Raw genomic sequence first — 14,703 nt, 5'->3', positions numbered from 1 at the left:
AGGGTGTCAAAGAATTAGGTAAACACAAAACAGAACAACAGAGCACAAGTAATCCTATTCACACATCTAGATGGCCAATCTATCATGGCCACCTCAGGGATACAATGCAATAGTACAAACTACTGTACAATGCAAATGCAAGGAAATATTTCTGGAGTGAGTTGGATGAAGTCATTGGATGAATGTTGCTTACACCCATTTCCACACTCACATCGCGATGTATAAAAACTAAACTGGCGTAAAGCCACGCACATTTTTATGCTATCTCAGTCCCTAGCGTACACAAGTTCTCCGCATGGTTTTGCAAACTGGTGGCACCCAGCATCAAAGCAGAGCTTTTGTTTCAGTGTGGTTTCCCTTTCTTTTTTAGATCCACATCCCTGACGCTGCTTTATCAAATACAATAAAATTAACCGCATAGTGTTTATTAGTTTAAGGCATCTCATTGTAATCAACCCGTAACCATATAATGGCCACAGAATGGCCAAACTATTTCAAATACTATAGCTGCTTTAGAAATGTCACTGTCAGTGCACCACTCAGAGTATTTAACCCACTGTATCTGAGTATGGAATCACAGCTGTACAGCAGCTGATCGGATTTTTCGGAATACAGGATCAAGCACAAGCTGTCTCAGCCAAGCACACAGTCTTTTTGAACCTCTCCCATACAGTATGGCAAATGCTTCAGAGCCTTTCCTGTAGGGACCTTGCAGTACAGAAACAGTTTCATCCCAAGTGCTCTAAATGCACTCAATCAGTCCATCAATTGCTCCTGGTAGAACTTCTTGTACTTATAAGTACAATCACATCACTGTAAACTTGTACTGCAGTTATAATATTGCAAAACCTGAGTCACTTTATAAAGTGCGTATTTACAGATGATGATGACTGGCTTTTAAGTCGATTTAGATTTCCAAGTGCTATCTTCTTGGATCTCTTGATACTGTATCATTTTAAAGATGAAATGCAGTAAAGCATTACATTATACAGATAAGTTTTAAACTTCTTTGCTGTGTGCACCTGGGAGTTGTGGCTCCCAAATCAGGCAGTAATACATCCAGCAAGCACAAAACCCTGCAGTGGTACTATAGAATGAGAGATTTTGAATTTCCTCTTTTGCCTGTGGTGATACAGGTGCTGTTCTGCTTTCTGCAACAGAGTGGAGATATGATTAGTTCATTTCATGTCCTCAGAAATTTGCACACCAAAATACCTATAGCCATAAATCTTAAGTAGGGTGAAGTTTCCCTGCCGCTTCAGCATGAAGTCTACAATCGTTTCCTCCATTTTGGAAACATTCAGGTCCAAGTTGTTAGAATGACCAACAACACAGCACCTTCAACTTGTTCTGGTAGGCAGATTCATCCTCACCACCGTTTCAACTGCAAATTTCACAACGGTGCTGGAGCTGTGCATAGATGTGTAACTGTGAGTGTACAGGCAATACAGCAGAGGATGTAACCTTTTGGAGCACTGATTTTAAGACTGAGTGTTTCAAAGGTGTTCTCTTAACAAGTTTCCAGTTGTGTTACCACACTATTGTTAAAGAACTCACTATAAAGGAGAAGCTTTGATCCACTGTACTAATTCATTCATAATTTTAAAAACTTCAATCACGTTACGAACCTTTATCTCCTTTTGTCTTCCACACAACTCATATGTTGCAGTCCTGGAATCAGCCTAGACACTCTGCTCTGGACTCTTTCATACTCCAACTATGCTGTGTTTTGAAATTATATCAAATAAGCTGCTCTACTTTTGATTGTCGTGGTATTTACAGTTTACTGTTAAAACCACCAGATTAATGAGTAAAGTCTGACTTGACTTTCGAGAACCAAGTGCAGTAGGTGCCTTTCGGTTGCAAAGGCTTGTAAAAATTGCCCTATAAGCAATTGCTAAGGCAGAAAGATACTGTCTAGATAAAAAATTAAATGATCTATTTCATTAACAGATGGAAAGGAAATCTCGTTATGAAATTAATTGTTGTCCTAGCCTCTAGTAATGGTTTCTAATTTGTACAACTTTCTGAAGATTGCTTATTATTGAAGTAAAACGATAAAATGATATAACGGGAATCGTTTTAAAAATGTTATTTGTTACGCAGTGTAGGAAATCACTGCGTCTAACAGCTTGCATCAGATGTTACGATTTATGGAAAGAAGAAATTGGGACAAAGCTCGCCGAGTACTGTAGGATCAATTAGACGGAGGTGATACCACAGAGAGAGCTCGGGGTGGGGTTCCTGGCAAGATGCTCACAGACACAATGCACAGCCTACTGGAGTGCTTGCCTGCCTATTAGTCGGCACCGTGCAGCGTAGGCGCGGGAAGCGCTGATGTCACTCCCCACTCCTTTTTGTTTTTGCCTTAATTCGAAAAAAAGCTCAACTGCTTCCTGCGGCGTCATTTTTTTCTCGTGCAGGCATCTGCTTTGCATTTTTCATTAGTTTTTGAACAAAGCGTGTCCTCTATTCTTCGAAAATGGATGCCTTCCAGACAGTGGTGAAATTCTTTCTTAACCAGAAGACGACCATCGGCTACAGCTTCATGGCTCTTCTAACCGTGGGAGGTGAGCGTATTTTTTCCATGGTCTCGTTCAAGTGCCCGTGCAACAAGACGCAGAATTTCTCCTACGGACTCCTCTTCCTGCTCAGCCCGGCTTTTGTCTTGTTGGTTATGGGCTTCTTTCTCAACTCACGGACGTGGAAACTGTTCATGGGGTGTTGCTTAAATCCACGCAAGTTGTGTCCACCAAGGCACCGCAGCAACTGCTTGAACGTCTTCGTGCAGATCACGGTGACCGCCTGCGTGGCTCCGATCATGTGGCTTTGCGTTGCTTTACTTAACGGGACATTTTACGAGTGTGCGGTTAGTGGCCTGGACAACAACCACGTAGTAGAACTGTTTTGTACGGATAAAACTGATGCATGCAAGACGGAGTTGCCACGGGTGCCCTGTGGAAAATCTCAGCTGAGCGCCAAAGATAATGAGGACCTGCTCCTCATGCTGCGGGCGCAGTCGCAGGTACGTGCCGGGTTGTGGGTGTCGTGTCTGTTCATCATCAAATACTCCAGTGGCAACCTTCTGCACGCGAGCCCCGGAGACAGATACAACAATGCACGCTTTGTCTCCCTTTTTAAAGATCTAATTTTACTGTCTACATGCAACATCTATCATGGTATTATTTTAATCAATGCAGTTGGTGTGGGGGCAGTTAGGGTTGGCTTGGGGCATGCTTGGTCGTATCCCGGCAGTGCTGGGCGCATTACAATAAGTAATCGTTGACAGGGCACCGGTACATCGCAGTATCCCGATTTGGGGACGCTGATTTGGAATCGGAATCCCTCCAGTAAAGTTGATGAGTCACCACAGCCCGCATACACATTTAAGCTTAGCAAGAAAACAACCTGAGCTGGATTCAAACCTAGGATGCCGCCTTAGTGGAGCAGAAGTACAAACGGATGTGTTGCCCTGACAGTACTTTAACATAGTAAAGTGGCGGAGTTTGATTCATTACTTTTAGTATTGCAAGATTAACAGAGGACGTGACGGCTATATTCACAGAGTCTTATCACTTAAGATTCACAGATGCAATCAGCAGTTTTATTAATTACGGTTTTCTTGCAGGCAGACACCACTTTTCATTATATAGCACCATTAATACACATTACACTTACTAATGTCTTGCCTGTTTAAGCTTGACAGTTGGAAAGGAATGTGGAAGGATGTGCAGAGTGCCAACAGAGAAACCCCACAGTGACATGGGGAGTCCAAGCCAGGAACTGAAGCTGTGATACTGCTGCTGACCAGTTCACCACTGTGTTGCCTTAAACATCAGTCCAGTCTAATACCCAAATAACTATTCCAAACAGCCTATATGTTCATATAGTACAGGAGTAGTGAGTACATTGCTGTTGAATGCCAAGACCCTTACACATCACAGCTGACAGTTACACTGTTATCATCTGATATCACTGTGCTGATTGAACAGCATTCCATCATTACTACTGGTGTAATGTTTTGGGCTTGTATTGAAACATTTTTAAAGTGTCCTCCTTTCTTTCACTCATACAAAAATGATGCACATTTTTTTGTCCTCCTGTATAGTGTTCAATGTCAAGCACCCAACCTCCTGAACTAATGGAACATTCATTAAATGTAGGCTTTAACAACAGGGAACGTGAGAATGTTGTGCTGTGCTCATGGACTAGTTCAGAGACATGTCAGAATGGTTTTGTCTTAAAAATGATGAAATGCATTATAAAATCATGTGACTAACAAGATGTCTCTTCATAAACAGACTTAACACATGCCCCAGGGCACCTCATTTTCATCGCAATAGATAGATACACACTGCCAAACCATTACATATTATCCACCAACTGTTGAATCAACAAGTACATACAAAGTCCAACATGTTTACTTTTTAACCATCATAAAGTCCTTTTATCCCTTTTACTATGATTTTTAAAAATAAATCATATACACATACTGTATTTTTACTCATGTAGCATATGGATTTCTGTCCATCATATCTGTCCTGTCAACACTGTCACAGATACTGTATATGGTCAACAACTGCTCGATGATAAACCAGTTCATTATATAGAGTAGTATTACCTGTATTAACCAGTGGACCTTGATTTTCTGCTGTTGTGTACTAGAACTTGTAACTATCTATTGCAGCAAGCAAAAGTCAGATTCTTCTCATTAAAGAAAATGTAAAATAACTGCCAGATACCTGATTCTCTTTTTTGTTGTCTTAACAAATCTCATTTTTAAAGGGCCCATTCATTGTCGTTAATGCTTGTTTTAGTACTCTTGGCTAATTCTCTGTTTAGCTGGCTGCTCATTTAACAAACTATGCCTGAAACAATGAGTATAACAAAATATTCACATCACCTGTTGTTACTTATTGCTTTAACTAAGAAGAAAAAAGAATTAGTTTAGCTTATGTTACTCCTTGACAAATTGCTTCCATCGGCAGTACTGAACTGACTTCCTAAGCTACTACATATCAAGTCAAATCTCAAACCCTTTGTTTTGTCCGATGGCTGCATTTGTTTGTTGTTGTTTTTTTCTTCTAGCTATGGAGCTAACTATAACATTCATACTTCTTGTGCTTCAGCTTAACATTTTTTCTATACTATTTGTTAGTGTAATAGTTCCTTGATATACAGTTAAACTAATTTTAAAGATTTTTTGGTCATCTACTATGAATGTTGACACCTGGTAAATAAATAGTGATAAGGAAAAGTAAATACTTAAAAATTGTTTGAATTCAACATTTAATATGTTCAGTTTAATTTGTAAACCAAGTAAAGACTCACAGTGCTTTAATTTTAATAAAAGGGAGATGTGCATGGAACATTACATCTTTTGGCCACTAGAAGAAATAAAAGACACATAGCTGGTGAAATATTTAACAAATTAATAACCGGATCATTCAATTTTTTTTAAACAAATTTCCTTTGCATCATAATTTTTGATTTTGAAGAAACTTGACATACAGAACTCAGAAATATTTTTAGTTTATCCATTCATCCTTTATCCAACCTGCTATATTCTAACTACAGGGTCACGAGGGTCTCCCAGCCAACACAGGGCGCAAGGCAGGAAACAAACCCTGGGAAGTGCGCGCGCACACACACACACACACACACACACACCAAGCACACACTAGGGACAATTTAGAATCGCCAATGCACCTAACCTGCATGTCTTTGGACTGTGGGAGGAAACCGGAGCACCCGGAGGAAACCCACACAGACACGGGGAGAACATGCAAACTCCATGCAGGGAGGACCCGGGAAGCAAACCCGGATCTCCTAACTGCGAGGCAGCAGCACCACCGTGCTGCCCCATTTTTACTTTATTTAAAACAAAATTCCTTTTAAGATATAGGCAGTTTCTTCACTGAGGACAGTAAAAAAAGAATAATTCAGAATGTTTCCTTGTGAGCTGTATCTTTTTTCCTATCATGTTGATCTCGCAAGCTGCATTTTTGTTTGGTACTTTTGGTTATTAAAATAAATATTAAGAGCCTGGAGTGAGAAGCTAATTTTTTATTCCAAAATGCATATCAATGGTTACTACTTGTACAGTATATAAACAATTTGACCTGTGTTACTTCAAATCCTTCATGAGACAGCCACTGCAAAATTGGTCATGTTTTTAAAATATGCAGTTTTTCGTGACTCAAAAAATACTTGGGGGTAAGGGTACATTTTTTTCTCTTAATTTGAAAGAAAATACTTTTTACCTGCTTTTGTTATTGAAACAACCTGCAGTTGTTATTCAGAGTTTTAGAGGCTACAAGGATCTAAAATTATGAAAGAATTAGTTGTGATACCCTGCTTAGCTCAGGAAATACTGTACTGGCACTTACTGTTTCTACTTTGTGAACCAGAGCATAGCAGCATAACATGGCCTGACATCCAAGAGGACACCCTGCATTATTGTATGTATTTTACCACCAAGGGGGAACACCCCTGTTCTTCGAAGTATATGTATATTATCATACTCGATAGTCCAAGCTCCCACCATCCTGGTTTGAATTTGTATGTATTTTATACCGCATTGCGAGGAGTAAGAAAAACTTAACAGAACAGAGAGAGCTGTTTATTTTTTCGTCCTTTCATTTTGCTTCTGCCCACTGCCTTAATTTTCATAAATGGGCAAGGTCCATTTCTCTGCAAGATTCCTTCTCAAAGGAGGCAACTTCTTACCATGGACTACTTACTACAAGTATAAACAAATTAAAAAACTCATGTCAGCTAATTATTTTTATTACATAACCTCACCAAGTTTCAGTGAAATCTAGCAAAACATTTTTTAGAATTTTGGGATATTTAGTTTTTCTGTAGTAGAGGTTCTTTTTACCCCTAAATATTCATATATGGAAATGTCCTTTATTCATCGATACCTACTGCCTTAGATGTACAATCCTGCCAAATTTCAGCGTTTTGGGGGTGACATGAGGGAACCATGTATAAAAAGTGTTGTCATTGCTAGAGTCTGCATTGCGTACTTTAACCCTGTTTGAGTTGTTTGATTTGTAATTTTAAACTGTGGAGCAAAGGGGTAAATTAAGGGAAAATGTTTCTTTATCCCAAACATTATAGAAGGTACTGTACCTAACACATTTTACAAAGCAAGCGTTAAGAAGAGCTACACAAATATAGAATAGCTATGGTGCAAATAAAGAAAAAAACAACAAAACTGAAAGACACACTAAGAGTGATGTAGCAATGTAGAAGAACCACTGCTACAAAATTAAACTACAAAGCAAAGTTGAAATTAACAGAACAGTGTGACTTCAAAAGGATATCACGACTAAGCTAATAATGTGAGGTAGTGACAGTTCAATCACATTTCATATCAAGCATCATGGGAATCCTGTGTGAATTACACTTAAAAATACACAGAAAACATAAGGGTCTGTAATGTGGATTTAAATTTTCCTACAGATAAAACTTAGGAAGAGAGATCCATAGAGTAAGAGTCACAAAACTGAATGGGCATTTGCAATTAATTGTTAATGAGGCTTTGAAAGAAAAATAACAAGGAGCCCATTGTCAAAAGATCTCAGTAAATTGTTAGGTTTATATAATATAATATAAGCAAAGCACACACATATTCTGAAGTATTAGAACAAGCAGCTTTATAAATCATTTACAGGGTTTTGAAGTTAAAGTCATATAACAGAAAGCTACTGTGGATTAGCTAGCTCCTTGAGTAGAACTGAGGGCCTACAGTAAACTAATGATATTGTATACAGAAAGATCATTAAAATGCTAATTACAGTAGTCCCACCATGAAGTGACTGAAGCTTGCCAAATTGTTTCAGGATCTGATTGAATGAATAAGGGTGGACTCTGACAATGTTTCATCATTGATGAAATTAAGTTTTGGCTGAAGAAGAGAGTCCAGTTTGTACGTCAAACTACTGTCTAGTATGGCCCTAGGACTAATTACACAACAGTGCACAGTGGAAGATGGGATCACTTAGAAATGTAATGTGTGCAGTGGTTCTGTGTTCAATTGTATAACAGTGCACATCTAGAATAATAATTATTTGAAGTCATTATTAACAATAAGTAATGGTCAATTTTCAAAGATGTCTGTGGTAACTTTAATTTAACACTCTGTTAAATTAAAGGAGTAAGAGACAAGTACATAATTGCACTTCCTTCAGTGGTAAACAGGGTAGAATATGAACATGCACCAGAGTGGATTTAAATGTGATAGTTAATCAGTTCCTATGTAGGTTACATATCTAAGATTAGTATAAAATATCTGTCTAAACATGTCTATAGAAACAAAATGTATTTTGTTTTCCCTCCAGATGCTGGGATGTTGCATTATCGTTGTTACCACCATCTTAGGATTGATTGGAACATGTTACAAGAATTGCAGGTCTCAAGTCAGCTATGTGCAACTGAAGTTCTGGAGAACATATATCGAAAAAGAGAAGGAGCTATTTGAAACTTGTGCTATTGAATATGCATCAAAACTTGCTAACAGAAACCTTAAAAGCTTCTTTGAAAAGAAAGACCCGGAGCCCTTTCCTTTTCCAAATCACAACGCCTGGGAGCAAATCTCTGCTTTGTACACTTTCAACCAAAATGAACCGTATTATAGCACTTTGCAAAGGTATGTGGAGAAGGGCACACCTGACAAAAACGAGGAGATGGAAACTGCACTTGACTTTGTTGACATGCCGGCAGTATGAAAATCACAATTTTAAGAGTTGTATTTGTTTTAGTGTGTTTTAATATGAAGAGAATCTGAATTCCAAACATCAGGGACAAAGGCACACTTTACAGGTTGTTGCTCTTATTGAAGGAACTGCCATAATGTTATTGTTTTGATTAAGACAGAACAATTCAGTATTATGAAAGGAAGGCTTCATTGTTTTTTACAACATGAAACAGTGCCCTGTGGAGCTGTAAAGAAGTGTGTGAGAGAAGGAAAGAGAGTCAGCTAGATAATACAGTTTTCTGAAATGTCACCCAGGTTTAAAAACTTTCCTGGTCAAATATAAATAAAATAATTTCATTAAAACTGAATTATTTTATTTGACTTTTATATGATAAAGTAAAAAATTGCACTAGGTTTTTTGAATTAAACTTTTATAATTGATGGGTAATTTCAAATCTTTAGTGTTATTCCACATACATTCCAATGTTTGTTTTTGATTATTTGAATTTACATGCTGTATTAGTGAGTATTTAAAATGCATCTTGATACCCTGTCCGTGAGATACGTGGATAATCAGAAATGCTGTACAGCTGTAAAGAAAGTAAAATTGCAAAACTGTTTTCTTTTGTAATATTTACTAAATGTTATGAATCAATATCTTGATTATGTTGTCTCTGCCCCAGATTGTAATGTGTGCAGTGGTTCTGTGTTCAATTGCATACCAGTGCACATCTAGGATAAAAATTAGACTGAATTTCACACACATTTTGATACGAGTTATAAAATAGTTTGTCTTGTTTTATTTTAATATCATTACTGCAAAATGTGTTATGTAGTTATTTGAAGTCATTATTAGCTATAAGTAACGGTCAATTTTCAAAGATGTCTATGGTAACTTTAATTTAATACTCTGTATATGTTAAATTAAAGGAGTAAGAGACAAGTACATAATTGCACTTCCTTCAGTGGTAAACAGGGTAGAATATGAACATGCACCAGAATGGAGTGGAAACCCAAGCTGAAGGAATTGATATTTTGAAAATATTTCTTGGAATAAAGCCCATAATTAGTGTTATTACATTTAAAGTTTGAAATGTGGCATGAATATTAGATATGGCGAAGATTTGTTTCAGGGTCAAGGCACGCACACACCCTTGCTCACAATTCTGTGGGGCCAATTTGCAATTGGCAGATAACCTAACATGCACATCTTTCAGAGTGTGAGAGGACTGCCAAAGACCCAGAAGAAAATGTAAATTCCACAAATGTGATTGGGTGCAATTTTCAAGCCAGGATGCTGGATTTGGGAGGTAGCAGTTTTAACCACTATAGTACCAAGCTGACATATATGCAGAAGTATATGCAACAAAATTACATAAGCACTTTTTCATGTGTGAACAAAAAATCTGTTAGATTTTTAGTTAAACTTTTAAATAAGGTGCTCTTCTACTGCATGATATTATTAGAAGACTTAAATGTGCTTACATTAATAGCATGAAATGCTTAAGTGAAAGAAAAAAAATTGTTATGCAGTTTTGTGTGGTAAATTGTAAACTGCACAAAATCATTTGTTAAATCTTTTTATGTTGTATTTACCAATGATGAGAATTTTATATGAATAATACTTTCTTAATTTTAATATAAAAATGCAAGATTGTTGATTGCCTTTACAGTATACTGTGTTAATTTTTAGAGAAAATGATGCTTCCTAGCATTTGTCAAGTTTTAATTGTAAATCGCACTAGTGTATAGCAAGAGTATTTTTGATATAACAACAAACAACATATTATTAATTAATAATAAATAATTATGTAACTTGCCTCCTTTTGTTTCCATGAGCTCATAAACTTATGCAAGTGCTTCCCAGCTTTACTCATGTGTATTTCCCGATTTTCAGACTCTAAAGTTTGTTTGATCTAAAATAAACATTTCACCACTATATTTCCAATATTAATATTGAAGGTATATAGTTGTCTTTCATTTGTAAAAGAAACATTTTTGCGAGTACATTTTATATTGGAAATGTTCATTTCTGTTTGCATACAGTATGAGATTATTGTTATTATTCTATAAATATGTTTGATTTCATTGTGCAGGTTTAACCTAACAAAAAAATGAATCTCTATGTAGTAAACAGTGTATTAAATGCAGCTTAAATCAACACTTTAAAAATATTTAGAAATCATCAAGTTTATTATCAAATTATGAAGTTAGGTGGTATTGACATAACATGAAAATAACATTATGGTGTAGTTGTTAACAATGCTGACATCACAGCAGGCACATTCCATATTTGATCCCCACCTCCAAGAGTAATCTAGTTTTCCACATCCTAAAGTTGTGCATACAAAATTAATAGAAATATTCCAAACTGATGTAGTATGACTTAGTGTGTGCAGTTTTTAAACAAATGACTCCTGCTTTGCATGTTATGTTCCTGGAAAATGTGGTGGCTTCCAGTAGCCCTGTAGTGTTCAAAAAATGAAAGAATGTTTGGAGGAAAGCACAGTGGTTAGTACTGTTGCCTCACAACTGCTGAAACTTGGACTCAGTTCCCTGACACCTGGCAGAGTAATGATTATGAAGCTGGAAATTGGAGGTGTTATGATGAATGTTGTTAGTGCATATGCACCACAAGTTGGGTGTGCAATGGGTGAGAAAGAAGATTTTTGGAGTAAGTTGGATGAAGTGATGAACAGTGTACCCAAGGGACAGAAAGTGGTGAATGGAGCAGATTTCAATGGGCATGTTGGTGAAGGGAACAGAGGATACGAGGAGGTGATGGGTAGGTATGGTGTCAAGGAGTGGAATGAAGAAGGTCAGAGGAGAGTGGATTTTGCCAAAAGGATGGAGATGGCTGTGGTGAATGCGTATTTTAAGAAGAGGGAAGAACATAGGGTTACGTACAAGAGTGGAGGAAGATGCACACAAGTAGATTACATCCTATGCAGAAGAGTTGATCTGAAGGAGACTGAAGACTGCAAAGTGGTGGCAGTGGAAATTGTAGTTAAGCAGCATAGGATGGTGAACTGTAGGATAACGTTGGAGATCAAGAAGAGGAAGAGAGTGAGGGCAGTGCCAAGGATCAAATGGTGGAAGTTGAAAAAGGAAGACTGCAAGGTTGAGTTTAGGGAGGAGGTGAGACAGGCACTGGGCGGCAGTAAAGAGTTACCAGACAGCTGGGAAACTACAGCAGATGTAGTAAGGGTGACAGCAAGAAGGGTGCTTGGCGTGACATCTGGAAAGAGGAAGGAGGAAAAGGAAACCTGGTGGTGGAATGAGGAAATACAGGAGAGTATACAGAGGAAGAGGATGGCAAAGAAGAAGTGGGATAGTCAGAAAGATGCAGAAAGTAGGCAAGAGTACAAGGAGATAAGGTGCAAGGGGAAGAGAGAGGTGGCAAAGGCTAAAGAAAAGGCGTATGATGAGTTGTATGAGAGGCTGGACACTAAGGAGGGAGAAAAGGACCTGTACCGATTGGCTAGACAGAGGGACCGAGCTGGGAAAGATGTGCTGCAGGTTAGGATGATAAAGGATAAAGATGAAAATGTACTCACAAGCGAGGAGAGTGTGTTGAGCAGATGGAAAGAGTACTTTGAGAGGCTGATGAATGAAGAGAACAAGAGAGAGAAGAGGTTGGATGATGTGGAGATAGTGAATCAGAAGTGCAACGGATTAGCAAGGAGGAAGTAAGTACAGCTTTGAAGAGGATGAAAAATGGAAAGGCCGTTGGTCCAGATGACATTCCCATGGAAACATGGAGGTGTTTAGGAGAGATGGCAGTGGAATTTTTAACCAGACTGTTTAATGGAATCTTGGAAAATGAGAGGATGTCTGAAGAGTGGAGAAGAAGTGTACTGGTGCCGATATTTAAGAATAAGGGGGATGTGCAGCACTGTAGTAACTACAGGGGGATAAAATTAATGAGCCAGACAGCATTAAGTTATGGGAAAGAGTGGTGGAAGCTAGGTTAAGAAGTGAGGTGATGATTAGTGAGCAGCAGTATGGTTTCATGCCAAGAAAGAGCACCACAGATGCAGTGTTTGCTCTGAGGATGTTGATGGAGAAGTTTAGAGAAGGCCAGAAGGAGTTGCATTGTGTCTTTGTGGACCTGGAGAAAGCATATGACAGGGTGCCTCAAGAGGAGCTGTGGTATTGTATGAGGAAGTTGGGAGTGGCAGAAAAGTACATAAAAGTTGTACAGGATATGTACGAGGGAAGTGTGACAGTGGTGGCGTCTGTGGTAGGAGTGACGGATGCATTCAAGTTGGAGGTGGATTACATCAGGGATCGGCTCTGAGCCCTTTCTTATTTGCAATGGTGATGGACAGGTTGACGGACGAAATTAGACAGGAATCCCCATAGACTATGATGTTTGCTGATGACATTGTGATCTGTAGCGATAGTAGGGAGCAGGTTGAGGAGACCCCGGAGAGGTGGAGATATGCTCTAGAGAGGAGAGGAATGAAGGTAAGTAGGAACAAGACAGAATACATGTGTGTAAATTAGAGGGAGGTCAGTGGAATGGTGGGGATGCAAGGAGTAGAGTTGGCAAAGGTGGATGAGTTTAAATACTTGGGATCAACAGTACAGAGTGATGGGAAGTGTGGAAGAGAGGTGAAAAAGAGAGTGCAGGCAGGGTAGAATGGGTGGAGAAGAGTGTCAGGAGTAATTTGTGACAGACGGGTATCAGCAAGAGTGAAAGGGAAGGTCTACAGGACGGTAGTGAGACCAGCTATGTTATATGAGTTGGAGACGGTGGCATTGACCAGAAAGCAGGAGACAGAGCTGGAGGTAGCAGAGTTAAAAATGCTAAGATTTGCATTGGGTGTGACGAGGATGGATAGGATTAGAAATGAGTACATTAGAGGGTCAGCTCAAGTTGGACGGTTGGAAGACAAATGTCAGAGAGGCGAGATTGTGTTGGTTTGGACATGTGCAGAGGAGAGATGCTGGGTATATTGGAAGAAGGATGTGAGGATAGAACTGCCAGGGAAGAGGAAAAGAGGAAGGCCTAAGAGAAGGTTTATGGATGTGGTGAGAGAGGACATGCAGGTGATGGGTGTAACAGAACAAGATGCAGAGGACAGAAAGATATGGAAGAAGATGATCCGCTGTGGCAACCCCTAATGGGAGCAGCTGAAAGAAGAAGAAGAAGGAAAATGTTTGTGCTCTTTTTGGTTGAACTTGCTTCACTCGCCAACCCCCCTGGCCTGCACTACGCACCAGCCACTTCGCGTCTCTACTGCTCGCGTTGTGAAGAGTCTCTTTTATTTCCAGCCCCGGGTGTGGTTAAATCTTGTGGCACAAAGTCTCGTCTTGCTGGATGTGAGTTTATGATATTTTAGTTTATAATTTAAAAACGGAATAAGAATCTGAAAATCTAACAACATCACATTAAAGTTCGATAAATTCTGAAAAGAATGATACCAAACATATATACAGTAACGTCACATAAAATTGCTGCACAAAATCGTTGCACTTTTAGGCTTAGGATTTAGATATATATATATATATATATATATATATATATATATATATATATACAGTAGTGTGAAAAACTATTTGCCCCCTTCCTGATTTCTTATTCTTTTGCATGTTTGTCGCACAAAATGTTTCTGATCATCAAACACATTTAACCATTAGTCAAATATAACACAAGTAAACACAAAATGCAGTTTTTAAATGATGGTTTTTATTATTTAGGGAGAAAAAAAAATCAAAACCTACATGGCCCTGTGTGAAAAAGTAATTGCCCCCTTGTTAAAAAATAACCTAACTGTGGTGTATCACACCTGAGTTCAATTTCCGTAGCCACCCCCAGGACTGATTACTGCCACACCTGTTTCAATCAAGAAATCACTTAAATAGGAGCTGCCTGACACAGAGAAGTAGACCAGAAGCACCTCAAAAGCTAGACATCATGCCAAGATCCAAAGAAATTCAGGAACAAATGAGAACAGAAGTAACTGAGATCTATCAGTCTGGTAAAGGTTATA

General features: G+C 38.5%; 1 protein-coding gene across 1 annotated transcript; it reads left to right on the top strand.

Moving 5' to 3' along the window:
- The first annotated feature begins 2,214 nt into the window (after positions 1-2,214).
- Positions 2,215-10,523, top strand: LOC114648674 (calcium homeostasis modulator protein 5-like). The gene is made up of 2 exons (XM_028797832.2): positions 2,215-3,025; positions 8,349-10,523. The coding sequence occupies exons 1-2, from the start codon at positions 2,483-2,485 to the stop codon at positions 8,733-8,735; spliced, it is 930 nt and encodes a 309-aa protein (XP_028653665.1). The 5' UTR covers positions 2,215-2,482; the 3' UTR covers positions 8,736-10,523.
- Positions 10,524-14,703: the final 4,180 nt, after the last annotated feature.

This window comes from Erpetoichthys calabaricus, chromosome 3 (assembly GCF_900747795.2).
Source record: "Erpetoichthys calabaricus chromosome 3, fErpCal1.3, whole genome shotgun sequence".
NCBI classification, from domain to species: domain Eukaryota; kingdom Metazoa; phylum Chordata; class Cladistia; order Polypteriformes; family Polypteridae; genus Erpetoichthys; species Erpetoichthys calabaricus.
Note: the sequence above shows the minus strand (reverse complement) of the source record. Positions and strands in the feature narration are given on the sequence as shown.